General features: G+C 31.0%; 1 protein-coding gene across 3 annotated transcripts in view; it reads left to right on the top strand.

The window, feature by feature from the left end:
- CSMD3 (CUB and Sushi multiple domains 3) overlaps nucleotides 1–24,174 on the top strand; it is a 1,171,099-nt gene that overhangs the window by 119,621 nt on the left and 1,027,304 nt on the right. For all 3 annotated transcript variants that reach the window (XM_063079089.1, XM_063079088.1, XM_063079087.1), the window contains exon 2: nucleotides 3,097–3,319. In XM_063079089.1, coding sequence (XP_062935159.1) covers nucleotides 3,097–3,319 — 223 coding nt within the window. The remainder of the gene's footprint in view (nucleotides 1–3,096; nucleotides 3,320–24,174) is intronic.

Raw genomic sequence — 24,174 nt, 5'->3', positions numbered from 1 at the left:
CATCATAATATTATCCCAGAAAGAAAATGCCAGTGTATTCAGGAGGTGAGATCAAGAGCTAGACAAGTCAGGTACTATTAAAATATTTGAAAGAAATACATAATCCCTCTTCCTCCGTATATATTGATGAAAAACAGTAGAAATACTGTTTAAAGTGATCAAAAGAGAAAAGTGATTGGGCAAGTCCTTCAGAGAAACCCATAAATTCTACAACACAAAAATAAGCTATCTTTTATATTTATTTCCTACTGAGAGAAAACAAACATTTAGTAGGGATTGATTCAAATTAACAATCCATTTCTATGTTTTTCTTTCATTGCTAAAAGATAAGTAGCACAAATAATTTTACATACAGACATTTATGACTATATTTATGTTGTTAATTTATGTGAGTAATTAAAGTGAGATACTTTTGAAATCTTATGTAAAATACATGCTGGGGCTCTTCAGTTAATCAAAACTCATGTTAAAACTGGTTCTGAAAGAAACAGAATCAGGTTGAACCTTGAATAAATGTTGGGCTTCACATACATTGACTAGGCTATATTATTGGATAATCCCGTAGGTGATTTTATTAGCTAGTATTAAAAGAAAATAATAACTTGAACGTCGATTGAGTAATGTGAACCACTTGGCTCTTATTTGAACATTCATCTATCCATTCATGCATTTATTGCAGAATGTCAGCTATCTACAAATAACTAAACTAGGCTTTGAGGATACAACAATAAGCAAAACAGGAAAGGCCTCAAATCTCATGGAACTTCCATTCCAAGGGGAAAAAATTGGCAACAAATGAGTAAACTATATAATTTCAGAGAGTGATTAGTGCTTCAAAAGTGAATCGGTGTAAGTTAATAGTTACCAAAATGGGGGTGAGGTGGTCAGAAAGACTTTACTAAATTAAAAAAGATGAGAATAAATGCCTATTGTCACCTTTGTGTTTTTGGCTCTGCTGATCATTCTTTTTTTCTTAGAAAAATAAAATGAAGAATACAAATTTTAAAAAGTTTAAAATTAGGCGTTATTCCTAATTTGCCTAAAGCAGGCCCTTGAAAACTTAGTGGACAAAGCTGAGAATGTTATTTTAGGACATATGTCCTTTTTCTAAAGCCATCAGGGTTATGGGGCTTGATAATATATAAAACATTCCATAGATCAGATTGTAGCTGAAGGGATTCATGCTTGCATTTAGTTATGAAGTTCAAATTGGAAGCTGTTCAGGCAGAGAAAACTAATAGAAATGGGTGATAGCTAATTAACCTAAGGCTTCAAAGTAATTGCTCTGCAAGAAACAATTTAAAAGGGATCTTTATTTACTTATTTATTTATTTTTGAAAATCATAAAATGCCCTATTTGACTTTTGGTGCATGAGAGAAAATATGTGAATATACACAATATTGATTTTTTAAAAACTTCAACCCAATTCAACTTCTTGGTAAGTTTTTAAAAAGCAAAAGAATAACAAGAACTATGCTTTAGATCACATAACTGAATATCCCAGGCTCAGGACTTTGCCATGTACGAAGATAATAGGAGTAGATCTCTTAACTAAATATGGCTCGGTGGATAGGATTCTATTGATTAGCACAGCCCTGAGTCACAGTCCTCACCACTGGAGTCAGCACATAGCTGTTTAATAGGGAAGTGGCTCCCCAGCAAAAGCAAGGAGCTGTTGTGAAAAGAGTGAATGTACAATGTCCAAAACCAGCTTCTGCCTGCCACGATCTACAGCTCTGGCTTCTAATCTTCCATGCATGTTTCCTCTTACTTTTCATAAATATCTACACCTATATAAAATATAGTCATCCCTCCCCAAAGAGAGGGAGCCCCAAATTTCCTACATTTCTACACCCAGTTCCAAACAGATACTTTGGGTAATATGGAGTTCTCTTCCTCAAATTAGCTCAGTATTTCTGACTTGCAGATTCCTGAAACTTAAGCTTCCCTCCGGATCCACAGATGGGGATAATAACATCTGGGTGAAGAGGTTCTCATCAGGACTTCTGACCCAGGCCACCTGCCTCTAGATTCAAGCTTTACTAGCACATAACCTAGTTAAATGCTAGATCCATCGTCTGTGACCACTGTATTTTTTTAAATAAAAGAAAGAGTTTTATTTGGCTCATGATTCTGGGGTGGCTGCATCTGGCGAGGGCCTCAGGCTGCTTCTAATCATGGTGGAAAGTGGAAGAGGAGCTGAGGCATTCAAGGGAATCACATGGAGAGAGGAAGTGAGAGCTGTGAACATTGTACTAGTCTTAGGGTTTCACCTTATACAAAATGACTACAGTATGTTATATAGTAAAATAAACTAATTCCTCAAGAAATATAGTAAACTTTCCAGGTATCTCCAGGAGTCATGGTCTGAGTGACTTAGAATTTTCATAGAACAAGTACAGAAGTTTTTCACATGGCTTCTCTTAGATGCCCAGGATCCATGTACTAAATATATTTTCTCCACAGCCTTAGGATACACTCTGTAATGGCCCAACCTGGACGAAACATTGTGATCAAAGGTAGAGCAGTTACATACACTTTTTGTTTTTTAATCCTTCCCTATAATCAGGGTCATACAGATTTTCCTAGAGCACAAGGGTTGCTTGGTGAAGATATGGATAAGCCAAAAAAAATTAGCATGCTTTGTCAAGAAATAGTGGAGTGAATTCCTTGAGACCCAAAATGTATACCAAATTCACTAAATTCTCAGTGTTGTTTATGAGTTTCCACAATTAGATTAATAACTACTTCAGAGAAGATATTATGTTTCAGGATTATGTTTGTCTGTTCAAACAAATAATGGATAATGAATCAGATGTATATGGATAATTTAATTTCATCAACTGGTTTACAATTATTAACTTTAAATAATTTATGTATCATAAATGACAATGCTTCTACTATTTTGCTACTTATATTTTACGTTTAAATATATATATATATATATATATATTTAATTAGCCAAGCTTTTAAATTATTATTTAAAAATTTTTTTGTTAACATAGGACTTGGAAAAACAAAAGACTTTTTAAAATGATATGTCTCCTGGTTTACTCTTGTTTTATATATTAATGTCTGTTTGTGTTCTTTTGCAGGATTTATTTATACATGTGGTGGAACTTTAAAAGGACTTAATGGCACTATAGAAAGCCCTGGTTTTCCATATGGATATCCAAATGGTGCAAACTGTACATGGGTAATAATAGCAGAAGAACGAAATAGAATACAAATTGTTTTTCAGTCATTTGCTCTGGAAGAAGAATACGACTACTTATCCTTATATGATGGACATCCGCATCCTACAAACTTTAGGACAAGGTTAGTGTGTTTTAAATGGAAGACTGGAGGAAAAATATTTTATGGTAAAACTGTTTTACCAAGGATGCTTAATATTTGTGAGACAATTGCAATAAAGTCATATTAACCATCTAATTATTATTAATTTCGAAATACATCATCCCATGTAGAGATTAGCTTGGTGTCTCTAAATTCATAATGCTAGTATATTAAATATCATCTCTTAAAAAGGTAAATGTAAATTGAATTGTGACTGCTTTAGAATGATTACAGATAATTTATTTTTTTAAATAATTATCTCAAGGCTTCATTCATATGGTTATAACTTTTGGTAAAATGAAAGCATATCATATAATGTGTCTTTCAGTGGCATGTATCCAATTTTAATATACAATAATAGATAAAAGCACTTTAAAATTAATATTCATATGATAGTGGAATACATTAATTTCAGATAATGTGTGTAGTTTACATAATCTAAATATCTGAGTAGTATACTCTTTTATATCACAAACTTGAACATTCACATCTCTGTTTCTACAAAATAAACTATTTTCAAATAGTTGGTAAAACATAAGTAAAAATTAGTTTAAACCCTTACTGTTATGAAAGCAGTTCTTCAAAATTTTTTCTTGGCAGATATGTTATTTAAAAATATAAAGTATTTTTGCTGTCTTACCCAAAATTCATTTTAAACATAAATCAACTATAATTCAACCAAAAATTAAAAATGTTCCAGGCATTAGATATTTTATTTTGTTTCAGATTTGTACCAGTGTTGGTATATTTCTCTTTAAGTGTAGTAAACTTTTTTTAAACTTCTAACTTAAAATATTTAAGCAGAAAACATGTAGCAAGTAAAGTCTTTCCATACTTGGCTGTGTTTGAGTTACAATTCCGTGATTCTGTTACTCTTTCTAATAGCCGATACTGTGTCTTTGACTTTCCGATTTACAGGAAGCAGATTATCAACATGCATTTTTAAAATATTTTTATCAGTCTTCCATATTCTTCAGCATTATTCTTTTCATTTTTGAATACAATTTTTTGCTAATTATCCTCCCATTTTTATTAGCGAAATACATAGAGGGGAAAGTGGTGGACCCAGAGGTAAGATTTGCATTACAGTGTTGGGACTGTAGCTCCCCAGCTGGTTGAGCAATCTGTGCCAACTCTGTGCTTCATCTGGGAGAAGGGAATCATAAGGGAGAAGCTATCCACCTCACTGTACCCATCTGAAGATCTTACAAGAGAATGTGTATGAAATTGCTGCATGCATATAAGATTTTACTGGAACACATTCAAACTGTTTCCAGTCAGAATGACGTTAATAGTGCCTGAGTTGTTTTGAACCACATGTCTATGCAAAGAAAAGACCACTAGATTGATTACAGGTGAGGTTCTAGTTTTCTTTTTCTCTCTACATTCATTTACTGAGTAATTCTGATTCTTTTGTCCTTTTACACTGTTAAACTCCTTCAATAATCATCCATTTCAAAAATTTACAGTATTGCACTCACTTCTGACAGTGCTATTTCATCATCATTGCCAGTATCATTAAAAGCTGTATCATTAATGACACAGCACTGTCAAGATAGAAAACGGATGACACCGTGTGTGCATGTGTGCTTGCCTGCAGGCCTGTGTGTGCGCGTGTGCATGTGTTGGTGTGGGTATCAGTCCCCACCTGTACACATGCAATCAAATTACAGCCCCTAAGAGAAAAGGGAAGGTAGGTCCTAGAATTTCAAGACATTTAAGCAAAAAGGATGTGTATAAAAGTAGAAGTACAGAGATTTTTGTGTATTTTCTTTACACCAGCAATGTATAATGTATGCTGTATGACTGTATAAAATAAACCTCTCTTAATATTATCTGGTAGTTTCTAAGTATCAATTCACTGACAGTATTATTTGTGCAAGTATCTATTCTCTTTAGTGCCCCTCGAAAGTGAGGAAACATATTTTTATTTTACCCTGCCTTTTTTTTTTTTTTAAAGAGTGGCAGCTTCTGAGAAGTTAAAAGACTTTGTGACATTAGGAAAATTAAATTATTGTTCTCATTCTTTCTTTCCTAACCTGTAAATTGGGCATTGATAGCGCTTAATTTCCAGAGATTTTATAAAGATTATAATATAATGAAAGCTCAATACACCTAACCGTTAGCATTTATTGAGTGATTCCTCTGTACCTGACAATGAGCTAAGTATTTGTATTCATTATAGCATTTAACTTTCCATATACCAAAAAAATGTAAAATAATTACAATTATCATCATCATCATTTTACAATCGAGAAGATGAGGCTAAAATTACTTGCCCAAGGTTAACATTATTGAAAGTGGCAAGAGGCAGGACCATCATCACAACTCAGATTTGTTCCAATTCAGAGCTTATGCTCGTAACTGTATACAATTATGGTTAGTTATATATAATCAATTTATATATAAATTAAAGCCTTTTCTTCTTAGCAGTACTTTATAAATTTGATGAATAAAATAAATAATAAAAGCAAATATTTTCAAATACATATAATGCATAAATACGTAAACAGAAATACAAACTACAAATTTATTCTTGTTATTTGTTTTATAGACTATGTGTACTAATATGTACTAACATAATATGTACTCTACAGTATTTTGCTCACTGTAGATATTTAATTCATCTATTGGTCTTTGTGTTTAAAGAAGTACTGTTGCTAATGTTAGAGTTGATTTTAGTTAGCAATACCTGGAAAAAAAATCTAACGTGCAACCTACAGGCCCTTCCAGACTTGTTTACATATGAAATCTGCTGTTTGATTAGAAGGCGAACTGTTGCTGGCAGAGCTTGGCTCATGCCTGTGTCTCTCTCTTTGACTCATTGTTTTCTTGTTTTTTGCTTCTCTCTCATTGGATCACATTCTCACGTAATGCATGTCCTTATGGTATGTCTGCTGTTCTCTTTCTTCCAGAAATCGATACTTAAATTTTGTTACTTTTCATGAACTCCAATAGATTTTTTAAATGGTTTATTATACTTGTCTTGAAGTAACATGGAAAAGATGGTTTGTGGATCTTGTCATTCTGGCCTTTATAAAAAGAAATACGTATTGGGATTTGTAACCACAACATCAAAATTTTAAAACTATTCTCTAAAGTTCAGTTATTGATGATCCCGCTTGTTTTTCTGTAAGTTTTTTTTTAAATTTATTCAATAAAATCGATATTGACAGCTGAATGTGATACTTGCAGCAAGGCAGTGTTAGAGAATCCCTTTCTTGGATATAACTTTATCCTAGAAAGATGTTAGTACATTTGAAAAAACTTGAGAGTATTTAATGCATAAAAGTCATTCTAAGGTTTGTTCACTTTGTTTATGATCATATTGTATTTTCTCAATAAGAAAATTATACCAAAAAGTAGAAAAGAAATAAAAACCACTTATAATCTCATGAGATAGAGACAGACATATGCATATAGTTAGGATCATTCAATATATACTATTTTGTGTTCATATTTAATCTCTTTACATTATAATGTATTTATTATATGAAATATATATATTTTAAATGTGATTAGAATTTTTGTAAGCAGCAGCTTATTTGATGCTTATATTTAAACATGGATGAATGTACTATAATTAATTATTCTTTTATTATAAGTTTTGTTTTTTCTTTCATAATTAATTCAGATAGAAACATCTTCATAAATATATTTTTTTCTTTTTTTCTTTTTATTGATTATACATATTCATGGGGAACAGAGCTGACCATCATCAGCACCTGTGCCCAAGATATTGTAACCAGATCAATATAATCAGCATGCCCACCACCTCAAATTGCAATTATTCCCCATGTCCCTACCCAACCTCTCAACAACCCCTCTCCTTCCCTCCCCACCCCGCTTCTGTTCTCTCACTCTGCAGGTCCAACACACCACTGTGATTTTTCCTTCCTTCCTTCTTTCTCTCTTAGTTCCCACTAAGTGAGGATATGCAGTATTTTTCCCTCTGTGCCTAGCTTATTTCACTCCATGTAATTTTTTCCAGGCTCATCCATATTGCTGTAAATGGCAGAATTTCTTTGTTTTTTATGGCTGAGTAGTATTCCATAGTGTAAATGTATTTCCTATATGTTAGATTAGTTCCTTAGAAACACAATGGCTAGATCAAAAGCAAATTTCAGTTTTTAATACTAATCTGCCTTCCAAAGCTTACATCAATGGATATTACTACAAGTAGAAAACAGTGAAATCCATTTCCTTTCAGTCTTAACAGTTGTACCTCTTTTATTCGTAATTAATTTGATTACCTTATTTACATTCATATATCTAATTATTATAGATATCTAACATCTTCCAGTGTTTGATAACCATAACCACTGATTTTCTCCTATGAACTTATGGTTGCTTTTTGTCTATGCATCAGTATTTTTCTAGATGATTTGTATCATTTATTTATATTTAAATATGTAAATATTTGTCATTTTGTGACGAAACTATTCCCCAGCTTATTGTTTGCCTGCTAAATCTTAGTTATTATTTTCTGCACAAATAAATATATAATTTAAACATTTTTATGTAATGATGCATGTTGTACTTTTATGGAAAAATTCTTTCCATATCTTTTAATTTTAGAAAGTCATCGACCCAAATATTTTATAAATATTCACTTTTTAATATTTTTGTCTGATTTTTTTACATGTAAAACTTTAATACATTTAACATTTTATAGAATAACTTTTAAAATCTCTTTTCTCAAGGAAGAAGAGAATAATTATTTTAAAACACCAAGGCAGCAGTGTAGTTGTTTTTAAGGAGAGTCTACTAGAAAGGCTTTTGTTTGTTATGTCTCCTGAGATGCTACTGTACGCTCTTTACTCCCATTTGTATATGGCACAGTGTTTAGGATGGTTGAATGTAACAGAAATCCTGAGTCACAGTAGTTTAAGTAAAAATGAATTTATTTTTCTCACATAAAAAGAACTCCATTATTGTGGAATTGGTCAGGAAAGCAAAAGCATTCTCAAAAGTCTTTAGATAGATCCCTCTTCCATATTATTGCTCAGAACAAGCCTCATATCACTATCCCTTGGTGAGAAGTATTCAGAAAACATAGCATTTTAATTTCAACTTCAATTGTGGGAAATAGGATGGAGAAGGCTAAAGACCAGTCAACTGACAAAATCTATCATACTACAAAAATATTTCTGTTCACACTTTATTTTTTAACTGTTAAAAATCGAAGTTAGTTTTTAAGAATGCTTAATCTTCTAAAATTATTTCTAAAGTAGTAGTTAAAAAAGAGAAGGTAGTTATCACAAGGTCATGGTCATAGTGTAGTAATGGCTACAATATAACTTTATCTTCTTAAATTATATATATGTCTATGAATTAGTAATGTTAAAAGTAAAAGGAAAGGTAAAAATACAAAACATAAAAATAAAAAAATAAGTGTAAGTGCAAACAAACAAAAATATTGTTGGGGGAGGTGGATAATAATAAAAAATAAAACACCTGCTATACAGAAATAGAAAGCTGATGGGGGGAGCAGGTTATAGCAAACTTACAGAGCTTGCTATTTTAAATATGGTGGTCAGGGAAAAATTGACCTAGAACCAGTGACAACTGAGAAGACAGATGGAAATGAAAGATTTCCAAGGGAAAGGAACAAGCAGTGCAGAGATTCGAATTCTGGAGCATACACATGATAATGAGTAAGCAATACAACCAGATAAACCATAGAATGGGCAAAATCATAGAAGACCTGGTAGACCATGGTAAAGACTATGAATTTTTATGAGTGAGTTAGAAAGCCATCAGAGGGCTTGAGCAGAGATGTGATATGATATAACTTGGGCCACTACCAACAGTCACGCTTTCTACCCCATGCTAGTTTAGCCAAGATTAGCCTCAGTGTACTGTATCAGTTTGGGGAAAGGAAAGCTTTCTGCAATACATTCACAAAAGGGGGATCTTTTTGCAATTTCTCCCACCACCAGTGGGGTTATGTTTTTCTAATTATCACAAGTCATGACCCTGTTATGTCTTATAATATCAAAAGATCTCTTTAAGCTGCTTTGTGGAGAGTAGACTCTGTCAATAGCTCTAGGAAAAAGGTGCTATTTATTGATATAGTGAATTCTGTGAGAGAAGTAGATAGGGACAAATACCAAGAATTACATAATATGCAAAATTATTATATGCAATGATATAATATAATTATATAAAATTCTATTGATTACATTTTTTAAAAGTTATATAAAAACGTGAATCATTTATATTCAATGGCAGTGGAAAATATGAATTCAAAAACCATTGAGTAAATTTAAATACCTAAGGTAGAATAACGTCCGCAAAATGTATTGGTGTAAATAGTTTTTGTACTGTATTCTTTTAAGTTCTTGTAAAATGAGAAATTCTGAATCTAAAATGTTTTCTAATCCCTGATGACATACAAATTTGGTATGTGCTGCTATCAGTTCATTAAATGGTACACACATCAGCATACACATAAAATTATAATAAAAGAACAATGCATCATCATTATAAGAGTGTGATGTTGGTTTGATACTAAGAGATTATAATATCCAGTTTCAATACTCAAAGAGAAACATAATTAGTGTGATAGGTGTCTGAAAATAATTTTAAGACTTTAATCATGCATTCTTTATAATATTTCTACAATAAAAACAAAAATATAATTTCAAAATATAATATGGAGTACTTCCTAATACCCTAAACTAATAACGTCCATGCGTGTGTGTTAACCTCATGGTTAACTTTAGCTGATCCATAAAGAGGGTCTACAGATGGTCAGTTTAATTTATATGGGGTTGAGAACAATATAATTATAACTTCTATGCCATTGAAATCAGAGGCAAAGCAAAGAAATATGAGCTATCACACAGTTAACTAAAAAGAGTAAATTATCAAAATGAAATGATACAGACACAGAAATATGAGTTCTAAATATGGGAAAAAAGATACCAAATTTTAATTGATTACAGATCTTGTTGTCTGTATATACAGAACACCTTAAAGAATTTACTGGAAATCTATAGAATTAAAAAGAATATTCAGTTTTTTGATTAGTATCAATATCTCATCAACCATCATTAAGAAAAAAATCACAAAATATATTGCAAACATCACAAAAAAATAGTAAGATGTTGAAAATAGATTCCACAAGAATTATACAGAACCTATAAAAAAATAATTTGCAATCTACTGCCAAAATACATGAAGTTGGAAAATAGAAAGCTATACTATATTTATACATAAATTGACTAAATTTTGTAAAGCTGTCATACTATGAAATTCTAAAGAGATTTTATTCAACACTCAGTGTATTTTGGATAACTTGAAAAAATGATACAATAATTTATCACATGAAAATAATCATGAAAATATACAAATACAATGATAGAGAGTTTAAACTTCAAGATAAAAATGTGTTACATAAAACAATAATTAAAGAATGTGGTATTGGCTGATGTAAGAATAGATGACATTTGGGACAAATTCTATATGAATTCAGACAAATAGAAAAATATTAAACTGCAGATTATGTTAAAGGAAACATGAGAGATTTTATTCTGTTATTATCAAACATGGTAAAAAAATATAAAGAAAGAGATTGTAAGGTGTGATTCCATGAACAAAAACATTTTCTGTGATCAAATACACTTTAAATAAAATGAAAACTTAAATAATTATCAGAGGCAATTATTTGCAAGATGTATAAAACATGAAGATTTGATATGCTAAATTCTCCAAAATTTATTTATCCCTTTATTGCATATCAACTATTTATCCAATTTTTTTTTCCTAAGTAGTATGAGGGATATAAAAGATGTAATATATTCTGTCATAATTTGTTATTTATCATACAAACTCACTGGATTCTTGACATAGCCATAAAATTCACAAGCCTAATGAAAATAAGCTGGAAATAGTAACTAGAACGAATAAACAACAATCTGTAGCTTGAATTCCACTTTTTAAATTGATAGACATTTCCTCTTTTAGAAAATGTTGCCAGTATCCCAATAAATGTTGTTGAGTAGCCATTATAGTTCTTGTCTTACACGATTAATCTTGTAATCAAGATTTCTTCTCTTTGCTCCATGACTTTCGCATACAATTTCCTATAATACTCATGATAAAAATATCTCCTCATCCTACTTGCTACTCCTTTTAATGTCACAATAATCTATCTCCTTTCCTGTAGGTATAATGTTGAGGTAGGGAATGGCTTTCCAACAAAAATTATTAGAAAGTATCTAAATTACTGGTTAGATCATAGAAACAAATGACCATAGGGTGTATATTATGGCAGTGCACTCTAGTGATTTAACTCCACTTCATGACATTGCCTCTCGTGTCCCTATCTTAAGGCTGTCCTAAAGGTTAGATTGAGAGTGACACAACTCAATCCAACTTGATGGCTCTGAAGAGTCCCATCTTCAGAGTTGGAGCCATTCCCTTTATCCTCATTATCTCTATTATGTAATAAAATATCTGGGAAATGCAGAGGCTCTACTGCCTGACCCAATGACATAGATGGTTTGCAGGTATAAGTGTTTGTGCAGAAATTGCATATGTGATATTAACAACTATTTACTCAATAAATAAGCCATACTGGATTTTTCTTATTTATGATATTAATGAAACCCACTAACCGGCAAAGCAGATTTTGCTTACTGTTAGTCCAACCATGACCTTGGTAATAGAATTGTATAGAAAACATAGACCCCAGGAAACACAGATGTGGAGTATAGAAATGGGTCTTTCTATGGACAAGCTTCAGAAAGATGTTATATTCTGATTAGTATCCCCCTATCCAGCACTGAAGTTTATTAAAGACTTATTGCATTGCCATTAGGCATGCAAGTGAATTAGAAAAAAGCCAATTAAAAATTTGATGCACCTTAGGCAGTTAATGACTCTTCTCTTTAGATATCATTCCTCACTTTGGAGTATTCAAATTAATGATTGGATAGATCTCAAGGACAGACGGGATTTCTAAAACTTTTTGTTAATATAAAAGGCTCTTTCAAATCTTAGTAAGGCAAGTATTCAAGGGTAGACACAACTATTTGTTGTTTATGCTAGGCATGTTGCCAGAAAGAATTGAGGTGGCTTTTAGTGAAGAAATAGACTAAATTAAACCATTAAAACTGGGGTTAAAACATAGAACAACAGATGACAATAAGCAAGTTTAAACACTTTGTTTCACAGATTATATTTATTCAGTCATTTATAGCAAGTCTATGAAAAGGTTTACTTCCGTTAGCCTGCTTTCAGTAAAACAGCACTGATATCCTAAAAGCAAACTACTCATGGTGCTATAATTTACTAGGAATGTTTCTTGTGAGTCATTTACTTTCTGTAACATTCATTTCCTTATTCATAAAAAGGCATAATAAAAAGGTCTGATTATCTCACAGAAAGCAACTTGATGTTCTTATAAATACAAATGTTTTAGCAACAGAAAATTTTATATAATAATCTAAACTCTAAATATAATTTTTAAATTAGGCATGCCAGAATAGTTCTTTGTGAATTCATTTAAATTTGTTAATACATCATATTCTAAGGAAGGTACAGATACTCCATATTTGTTTAAACAAACATTTTACACAGTCCAAATTTTACATAAGGTTACTTATATCACAGCATCATTTCAGATATTCTTTCCATTATTTCTATTATATAGATGATAAAATTAAATTTCAAAAGGATTGATAATTTTTCCAAGATCAAAAAATTAGGTTTTCAAGAGACTGAAGTTTGAACTTAATAGACTAGAGCAAAGCTCATCAGTTATTTTTATATACATTTTTCTACTACACATGTTTGCAGTGATGGATTAGAAGACTTACTTTAAACAACTATAGAATCAGATAACTTTTCTGACCACTTATTTTATTGACTCATTTTACTAAATCTAAATGAAAATGTCAAGAATATTAAAGGATATAAGAAAAGGGACAACATTTATATAATGTCCCACTTTTTTTTTTTTTTTTTTTTTTTGTCGTTTTTTCGTGACCGGCACTCAGCCAGTGAGTGCACCGGTCAGTCCTATATAGGATCCGAACCCGCGGCGGGAGCGTCGCCGCGCTGCCAGCGCAGCACTCTACCAAGTGCGCCACGGGCTCGGCCCAATGTCCCACTTTTTAAAATTATCTATTTGATATGGACATGACATGCATCCAAAGGCATATTGTGTCATAAAAATAATCCTTTAAAATAGAAATATTCCTTCAAAGATGTTTCAAGTTTGATGTTATCAAGTTATCTAAAAGATATTGAGCCTAGAAAAATAATTAAATTTACCAACATAAAAATATACATAATTTGTTGAGTTCACGGTCACCCAGGTTGTCTTCAGAAATATTGAAGACATTTTGATTGTACTTGCAAATGGTGTTTTTAGGAAAAACACTACAAGTTTATTAAATTATGGAAAACAGTATGGAGGTTTCTCAGACAACTACAGACAGAGCTACCATATGATCCAGCAATCCCACTGCTGGGCATACACCGAAAGGAATGGAAATCATGTTGAAGGGATACCTGCACTCCCATGTTCATTGCAGCTCTATTTACAGTAGCCAAGATATGGAACCATCCTAAGTGTCCATCAGTGAATAACTGGATTTTAAAAATGTGGTGTGTGTGTGTACAACAATATGTTGAACTTTCAGAAGGAGAGAACAAACCTAAAGATACCAGAGATGGGGGGAAGAGAGGGAAGGGTTTGGGGAAGTGATAGGTCAGGAAAACGGCATAAAGAAATATCACAATTTATAAGAATTAATATGGTAATAATAAATAAAAAAATTAAAATAAAAAAGCTTTTATAAAAAATTCTTAATTTATATTGATTTAATGAAAGGTATAATATTAATTTGGGTTAATGATTGAGAAGACAAAAAGTTAATGATATTAAAATCAGTTCATTATGCTTACAGCATATGTTTCTTTTAAAAATTGCTTTTTTGATGTGTTATAGAATCAAAGTCAAATTTCAGAATCCTGCTATATATGTGACACTGATTAATGGAGACAAGAACTAAAAATGTGTATGGGCCCTTGCCACGGCCACTACCTATATACTTGTGGTAATCAAAAAAAAAAAAAAAAATGCATAAACCAGTTACAGCAACCTCATTTCATTCATTTCAAAGATAATGTTTTTTAATTACAAATGTCAAGTTATTTCTCAGTGAGTTGTCATCATCAGAAAATACTCAACCCCAAAGAAAAATAATATATAAAATAACCCACTGCCATATCATATGTAGTATTACCTAACTCTTTAATGCATCAATTTATATCTCTACATGAAGTTTTTACATTTTCTTTTATATATTTTATGCATAATTATAGTGATTATTAACATATACATTATGAAGCACTATATTAAAATGATTACCAATAAGCTGCCACTTAACAAGGACACTGCTAATATTTTGTTCTATTCCTATCTCACCCCTCTTCCCACTCTGACTTACCCCAGCAGTAACAAGCATCACCATGTTGTGACCATCGTGCCCTTATTTTTTTCAAAACTATACTTTAATCATACATAAGTGTACCCCTAAGTAACATAATGTTTAATTTTGCTAATTTGTAAGCTTTATAAAGAACATAACACACTGTTTAGTTTTCTGGGACTTGCCTTTTTTATCAACGTTATGTTTCTAAGAGTTATCTATGTTGTGGCATATTGCTTTCATTCTTTCATTTTAATTCATTTTTATTAGATCTTATGCATATACCACACATTGATCATGAATATAATGCACCTCATCTATATTCTTACATGTAGACATTTGGATTGTGTTTAATTTTACTATTACAGAAAAGGCTTTTACAAATAAACTTGTATATATTTTCTGGTACAGAGTGCAAACGATCACCTCAAATCTGAGAGCGGGAGGGATGGTTCAGTGCATACAGCGGATGCAATTGTTTAAATGTTTTCAAATATGCATACTATTCATTCCTTTCCCAAGTATGAAAGGCAAAGGGCAGGGAGGTAAGAGAAAACCAAGTGATCAAGGAATCCTACGTGTGAAGTGAAGAAAGTAGAAGGAGTCACAATATGCACCTGGGACAAATGTTGAGGCCAGACCTTACCCTAGTTCAGTGAGGGTCGAGAATTGCCCATGGGATTTGACAACACAGAGGTCATTTGAAAGTTTCATAAATTTTGTTTTAGCAGTGTTGGGGGCAAGCATCAGATTGAAACACACAGGTTCGAGAGAGTGGAATGACACAAAATGGAAACTCTGAATATAGACCATTGTTAAAAGAACTTCTGATGTAGAACTGACAAAGAGAATATAATCTAGAGGGAAATACGGAAATGCAGAAGTTATTTTAGTTGTATGTACATTTATTTGGTAGGCGACCATAAATCATGCTTCAGGCTTAAAACTTTTGTAATATATTTCTGTATTGAGTATATATGAAAAAGCAAATATATTGTAATATATTTCTAAAGGAAGGCAATATTTTCTCACATTCACTAACATTCTGTTTTTTTTTTTTTTCAAGCATTTTCTCTTGAGTTAGAGGTTCAATAGGCTCATGATATGCCTTCAAAGTTATTGCAAATATATATATACGCTTTACCAAATGTTGTGCCACTGACTAAAATTGGTCTTCAGATTTCTAGGCTTTGGCATCTGTTTCCTCAACACATTTTCTGACTGCTTAGTCAGTGCAATACATTTTACATGCTTGTTATGTCAGCATCACACTTAAATAGCTATTCCACCAATATTTTTCAAAAGAGAAATTGCAAAAATAAAAAGGAAATCTTTCTAGTTTTAATATTACCTTAAACATTAAAAAATTGAAAAATATTTTGTATTAAAAATAATACATCACCATTAATGCAGGACAAATCCATAAGTCATCTCTGATACAGTCAATCAAAGTCCAGTTGGCCATCTATGGCTTTTCACACAAATGAATACTCCCAAAGAGTGCATGCCAAGTGTGCTTTCAGCAAATGTTTTTATCAGCACTGATTTGCTCGATTTGCTTGTGAGCCAGAAGGTCATGTGAGTTCTTTTCCAAAGAAAATTTTTTTCTGCCTTTGATAGACTACAATATATCAATTAACACACATTTAATAAGAAAATGGTCAGTGAAAAAATTTCTTTTCACTCTTATCTCCTTTCAACAAGTTGAGTATAAATAGTAAGCTGTGGACATAACATTTTGATATAAACATTGTGTGCAGACATCTCCTCCAGAAGAATCTTTCTTTCTTGCTCTCTTGTTCCTCATTCTCTACTGTTCACTCTCTTCTCTGTAACCCTCATCTGTAGCCAGACCTTGAATTTGCATCATGCATTTTTCATGTGTACTCTTTCCCTGGGATTTTACCAAACATGTAACCCAGTCTCTTTATACTCCCCTTCATCAGCCTCCACCCTGCTTAATCCACACCTCAAAAGAAGGGATGATGCAAAGACTTCATCTGTTCTTTTGATTTCTTCTCCCCTCTTTGTATGATAAAAGAATATTAAAATAGTAAGGTTTTGCAGTAGATGGTGAGTGGCTACTGCAGTCTTGATTAATTCATAAATAGGGCTCCATAAAATGTATGTTGATTAAAAGTTTAAAAGAAAATTTTTTTGGAAACTAATTTAATGTGTTGATCTATTTCTTCTCAGATAATTTTTAGGTAAATAATGAACATAAAATTTTGAAAATAATTATATAAATTTATACTTGAAGTATTCATAAATATCATAAAATGAATCTGTTATTATTATAGTGGTCTTTTTATTCTAGAAAAAAGTCTCATTTAGGTCAAAATAATTAAGTATTTTCAAAATCTGTTTTGAGAGAGACCTAGTAGAATTAATGCACAAAATAAATTAACATCATGGGGAAACAGTTTTATATAAAAGCCTTAAGTTCTCATTTATGAATGCTAACATAACTACCTACGCCCTTCTTATCATGCCTTTCATCCCATATAAAAACTGAATTTTCATTTTAATATCAATCTTAGTTTCATACCCTCTAATTGCTCTTATTATTCTCTATTATCTGACATTGCATAAGTTCAAGTAGCTAATATTTTATTTAGTGTGCATTGGATCTAGGCCTGTTCATTAAATATATTCAACTTTGCTACATATCAACCAATTTTATTTTGTTACATATTGCCTCCTCTGCTTACTTCCATGTCTAAAGTATTGTTTTAATAAAAGCAGAAAATTGATATTTCTTAGAATAAGATTTAGGAATAAGTAAAATTTTGTATGCAAATCAAGCACATGTTGCAAAAAACAAATTTTTATCATGATAAAAATTCCATAGTTTGAATATAAAATATTTGTCTTTATCAAGAGTGTATACAAAATGAATACAAAGACACAATATAATCCGCTTTTGGTTTGGAATAGGCTGAAAAGGCCATAAAATCTTTGTGGTTAGGGGCAGTTATATTTGCCTTCATGCCTGTAGTACTTAACATAATGTTAATATGATGTAAATATTCAATAAGATTTGCCTAATGAGTAGGTGAAAGATGACTATTAATTTGAAAAAAATAATATTTTAAGTTAATTAATTTGTCCAGATTAAACTTAATTCTTTGAGATGATTTATTGGACAAATATCTTCCCCATCTGATTTACTATTGCACCAAATTGTTGGGTAAATTTTTCACATTTACATTTTCATAGTTAACTTTGATGTTTTCCATGAACTACTTTTAACATGAACTTCCAAAGTTTTCTTCAACTTCTGAGTAAAATATTCTCACTTGAGTACTGAAAGTAGCATGGTGTTGATAACACCATGGTCAAGGGTTCAGATCCCCACACTGGCAAGCCACCAAAAAACAAACAAAAAATACCAACAGTGTGTATTGACAGTAATTGTGTGACCAGATCCTGCTCCACTTTTTACTCTTGAACAATACCACAAATACTATTTTTCAGTAAGTCTTGACATCTAATAGAGTATCTTCTTTACCTTTAGAGCATGTAATTTCTTAAAATCAGCAATATCTACATGGAACTTATTTTTTATTAATGTGTTAATTTAATAAAATGTAATTTAATAGGAAATATACAATTATCAAAATTGTTTTGCTTATTCTTATCAAGCATTAACATGCTATTCTTGTTATAGTATAGAAATAAAAAACTAGCATAAATAACATTGTGTTTAATTTTAGTATTTTAGTAGAAAATAACACTAACATGTATGTTCCTATAACCCCCCTTCTTAAAATACTTTATTTTTTGGATGTGTTCACCTGGATGCAACCAGAAGCCACCAAATTTTCTGGGATATTGTCTTTGATAGAATGAAAAAAAGATTGTTGCTATGATGAGACAACTATTTGGAACTACGTGTTAGTGATAATGTTGGCAGATTTTCTGATTTGTACAGACCCTGTGTTTCTTATCCAAGCAACAGAAGGAAGAAAGGCTGTTTCTCCAAGTTTTCAGTGTTCTCTATATCAAACAGAATAGCATTCATAAGACACGAATTGCACTATTCAGGTTGTTCTTTTCATAGACATTCAAAGTCTGGTCACATATTTACCTTCAAGATTATCACTGAAAATATCTTATTTAGAAATAGAGGGAATCTTTCTTAGTTTTCTACTATTCTATTTTTACTCGCATAGTCTTTCTTTAAAGCTGCTAAATCAGCCGTGTGTGTGTGTGTGTGTGTGTGTGTGTGTGTGTGTGTGTGTGTAATATTTGGGGGGGGGGAGGCAGTATTAAAAAAACAACTCTAAGTGAGCTAACTGGCCAGACTGAGTTTCTAATATTTTTAACTTTATTTTATATAATTCTTTTCAATCTGCCTCTAGATAATTTATTTTTGAACAGCATTATTTTTGTGTTAATGTCCTTTGATAAGAAGATATTTTGTTCTTCCAGAACTTAATTCTAAATGTCTCTCTTTTCTTCATTTTCATCTTATATATACATTGTGATGGTAATAACGTTGTTAGTAGAAAGAACATGTATTTTGGAATCACAAAAATTTCCGTTAAATTCCAATTTTTCCACAAAATAACTAGAGGGTCATGACTGAACCACTTAACTTCTCTAAACTATGGAAAATGAGAATATACAAAGGCCATCTTTACAGTGTTTTGCAAATTAAATGTCTAAAAAGTTAACTCAGTGTATGGCATACACAGACACACACAAAACGTTTTCCATAATTAGTGATGATAACTTTAAAATCTTGGCTTCTATGACTCTGCCTAACTACTTTGTACATTATCATTGAGTACCTCATATTCTTCCACAAGTTTGTAATCAGAATTGACATTTGTCAAGGTGAACCTCAATCACAGTAAAACTCATATTCATTTTACAGCCAAGCTTCTTAAAATGATCGTCAAATATATGTTTTCTATATTTTTTCTTTTCCTCTTTCTGTTACTAATCACTAAATTTTATTTGTCACCTCAGTGAAGTTACTCAGGACAAGGTGATCTTATTTCCAGATCCATGTATTAATTTTAAGCACTCACATTAATGCCCAGTGTCAGAGAAATTTGGATAAACTGGTTAACTCATTAAAAATTTGGCAAAAAGAATTGAGAGTTCTCACAGAAAACAAAAAGAACATGACCTTTAATATCTGACTTTGCCGTTTACTAATGATGTGTCTTTTAACAAGTAATTTCCCTTCTTAGGCCTCTGGGTTTTTTTTTTTTTTCATTTTCAAATTGAAATAATTTTTAAAAAGTCATATATAGTTATATAGGTTACGAGGGATAATTAGATCATGTATGTTGAACAGTTGATACCTAGCAGAAACTTAATAACTGGCAACAACATTATTTCATTAGTTAAAATAGGTCTGCTGATTTGATAGAAAGGCAGTAAAATAATCATTTTGTTGACATAAATGTTCTAATTTTGAAAGCATGCTTAATTTTCTATCCAACGTAGTATTGTTATCCTTGCTAGCTAAAGTTAAATTAAGCTACACATGTACATGTGGTAATGTATTTAATTTAATAAATTACGGCCACAGGATATATCTAATGGCTCACAGAGTACAGTGAATTCAGATGTAAAACATTACTTAAAATTAATTTAAGACTACATAGACATAAATTTAGTTTCAATGGAGATACCATGTCATAGATGAAAATACTTTTTTACCCAAGGAAAATAATATTAAAACACTGATCTGATTTTTATGATCAACAAGGTTGTACTCAGTTAACTGTAACTGAGAATAATGTATTTGTCTATTAAGTTCATTTCTTGTATTTTCTTATTCCTACATTTTTTGTGGGAAAAAATGAAAATTATTTTCTACCTATGGATAGCCACCTTAATTTCTGTATTTCAAGATACAACTAGAAAACAAATAGAAGAAATCTAATAGAAGGAACTAGTTGTAAAAGACTTGAAGAGATGACACCAGACAAAAGGGGAAGAAGAAATAACCCAGAAGTTGTTTACTACAGAAAGAAAATATGACTAGAGGAAAAAGAAAGGGCTGGGGTTTCCAAAGTACAAAACACACTGACTACTGTGCTACTGAGGGTGTCATGCACCATGCTGTTGCCATGGAAGAGGGTGGCAGGTAGCAGAAACCGGAACAATGCAAGGAGTGGACCACCCAGTATAGGTTGACCCCATGGAGAGGGAATCATATGGCCACTACTCGAACCACCAGGGAAGGACTGCTGCCACTATAGCTGGGATAATTAAAGCAATACAGTCACTTCCACAGTTGCTGCTAAAAACAAGAGAAAAGAAAGAAAGGGAGAAAGGGGGAATAATAATTTCTCTCCACTTTTAATTTCTGATCTCCCAATTCAGGTTTTGGACACATGTCTCAGATGCTGATTAGACAGTGAATTGAGAATGTAAAATAGTGATCAAACATAAAGGTGTGGAGATCAGATAAGGGGTTGACTGGAGATAAAGATGTTTCACTATCAAAAAGTAGATGTTATAATGGTCAGAACTACATTTCATAGTTGAAGTAGTGAAATCACATCTCCGTCCACACACATATAAAGTACCCAGCTAGAGAGAAGGTGTATCACTGTTGAACAGAAATCCTTGAACATCACAAAGACAATGTGTTTCTACAGACTTATAAATGGGACTCAAAAATAAAATGCCTGCTGAAACAGTTTTTTGCTTGGCCATTATGAAAATTGAGCAGTTTGGATTTTTTTTTTATCTGTCGTCTTTTTGCTTTCCCATCTCTCCACACTCTTTCCCCCCTTTTTTTTTCTCATTTTGTTAACACATTAGTTCATTTCATAAGTATTATCTCCAATTTAACTAGTTAAATAGTATGTCTGACTACTATTACTATAACTGTTATATTTAACAGCATGCCATCTAGTATGCTATCTCAAAACTTACATTTTTGTGACATTTACAGGTGAATTCCAAATCTTCCACAAAATCAGCAAATACTTTAGCATATAAATTAAATCAATTTTTCTGTTCTTGAGGACTAATAAAAATAATTGATTATAATAACCATATAATTGTCCAATTTAAATCTACAATTTTATCTTCACAGTATTTAATTTCTAAATATGTCCACCAGTACATAGCTTATGAATGTTCTGTTTTCTGTTTCATCTATTTTTGTTGATATAATAATAAAACATGACATTATTGAATTATTTCTCAAATCTTTCCTTATAATTTACCAGAGAGTATTGCAATGTTTTGTATTTAAATTATTTTATGCACTTATAAACATGATTATTAATATTATGCTTGTTGGTGTTCTTTTTCAGGAATCCAATAGCTTAAAATTCAATTGATTATCTTTTCTTCTCATCTTATGTCACTCTATATAAGAAGAAACTATTTCTATAATTTCTTTGATCTTCTGTCAAAATTGTACCCATATGCCAGAGTTATAGGAGTTCCCTCAAGAAATAGAAATAATAATTATAGAAAAATGTCAAAATCTTCTATAAATATGCATTATTAATTCAATACCTAGAACACATGAATAATTATAAACTATGATAAAGAAATGCTAATTCCTAAACCTACTGGATATATGCTTAAAGATATTGTTAATATTTTAACTTTGTCCATGACACATAAGTGTAAGAACCTTGAGAAATGACAATAGAAACAAGCAAGTACTGATTTTTTTCTTTTATTATTAATTTCACTATGACATAATCATTGGCATTTGTCTATTGACTTTTTTTTTTTACTTCCTTTAGATTTTTCTTCTTAGATTATACACTTCATTCAAACAAAACTTACTCATTTCGCACTGACTTTATAAATGGTTTTATACCATGCTGGATACAGACAATGACTAGTATTTCCTTATTATACATTTTAGTACCTGATACGTTGGTGGCTATTAGCAGGGGAAAACATCTTGGATTCCCAGGACAATCTTTGTTTCCTATTTCCCCAGTGTAATTGTTAACCAAGTGTGTCTCAAATCAGAAAATGAATTATAGATATTTGGCTATCTACTAGTCTTATAGAAAGTACTCATTATTTTTTATTTCTTCCACGTAGGATCCATGGTTACTTTAGCTTTCCTTCTCACAAGGAACTTCATTAACTTTTTAAAGAAACGTGAATTTTAAATGGTTATCCTTAAATGCAATGTTAAAATTTGCTTTAATTCTCCCAATGAGATCCTACCATAGTTATCGTGGAAATGTTAAATGATGACATACTATGATGGGCTACTTTATTCTAATCACTCCAATTTTAATGCCATAATATTAACTCAGAAATAATGGGGAAAAATCACATACGCTACAGGGAACTTTTATGTTAAAACAGATAAATAATAATGAAACATTTATTGCAACTTCAAGTCATATTTGTATGTTTTATGAAAACTAAAATGTATTTATTAGATTTTATTAAAGTATCATTAAATTGTCATTGTCCATGTTCGTAAATGTCACGCCAGAATCTGTAGGATGTTGAAAAATGGAATAGCTATATATATATGAAGACAATATTTCTAAAATAAAAGTGGAATATTCATACCATTACACAATTATTTCTGCTAATATTTACTGTACTTAATCATACTACTATATAATTATGCTTGGTAGTATTTATTGTACCTAATTACCTTCAATGTTTTGAGGTAAAAAATTTTACAATTATTTTATCTTGATAATATAAAAGGGTAATTTTTAAACAAATTTCATAGGTAAAACAGTTCATAACAGTATAAGTAATTTATTATTTAATTTTAAACAGTTGTTCAATTTAAAACGTTTGGATTTGATCTATGATTATTATTTTAAAATAGTAGATCAATTGACTGTATGACTTTGCAGTTTACAGGAAAAAATGATTTAATGATAACACTAAATTAGTTCATAAGCCATGTCCAAATTCACTAATTAGGTAGTTAAATGACTGCATATATGTTCTAAGTCATCACATTCTCATATTAATATTTTCCTTATGATTTTTCCTTATGATTATACCATAAATATTTCCTTATGATTATTCCAATGAAAACAGATTAACATTTTATTTAACCTTAAATAGTTAGAAAAAAATTTTTCAGATGCTATGTTATTTGTCAGTTGTACGGAGGTTTATATATATACACAAAGAGATAATCATATCAAAGGGCAGTGATGATAATTTTATGAAAAAGTCGTGTTTACACAATGGAAATAATTAGTGGTTATATGTATCTCATGAGAGTAGTTATATTCTCAATCACTTCTATCTAACAGCTTTGTAAACAAAATAAAGACTTAAAAAACAGAATCAAAACAATTCTGAAAAACAGAATATCCACTTTACTAAATTTCAGAGTATCTAGATTAAATTGTATAGTATCTTTATCAAAACATTTTAATCATTACCATCATAAAACTTTAT

Source organism: Cynocephalus volans, chromosome 15 (genome assembly GCF_027409185.1).
Source record: "Cynocephalus volans isolate mCynVol1 chromosome 15, mCynVol1.pri, whole genome shotgun sequence".
Taxonomy (NCBI): Eukaryota; Metazoa; Chordata; class Mammalia; order Dermoptera; family Cynocephalidae; genus Cynocephalus; species Cynocephalus volans.
The sequence above is the reverse complement of the archived record's forward strand: the minus strand, read 5'-3'. Positions and strand labels throughout refer to the sequence as shown.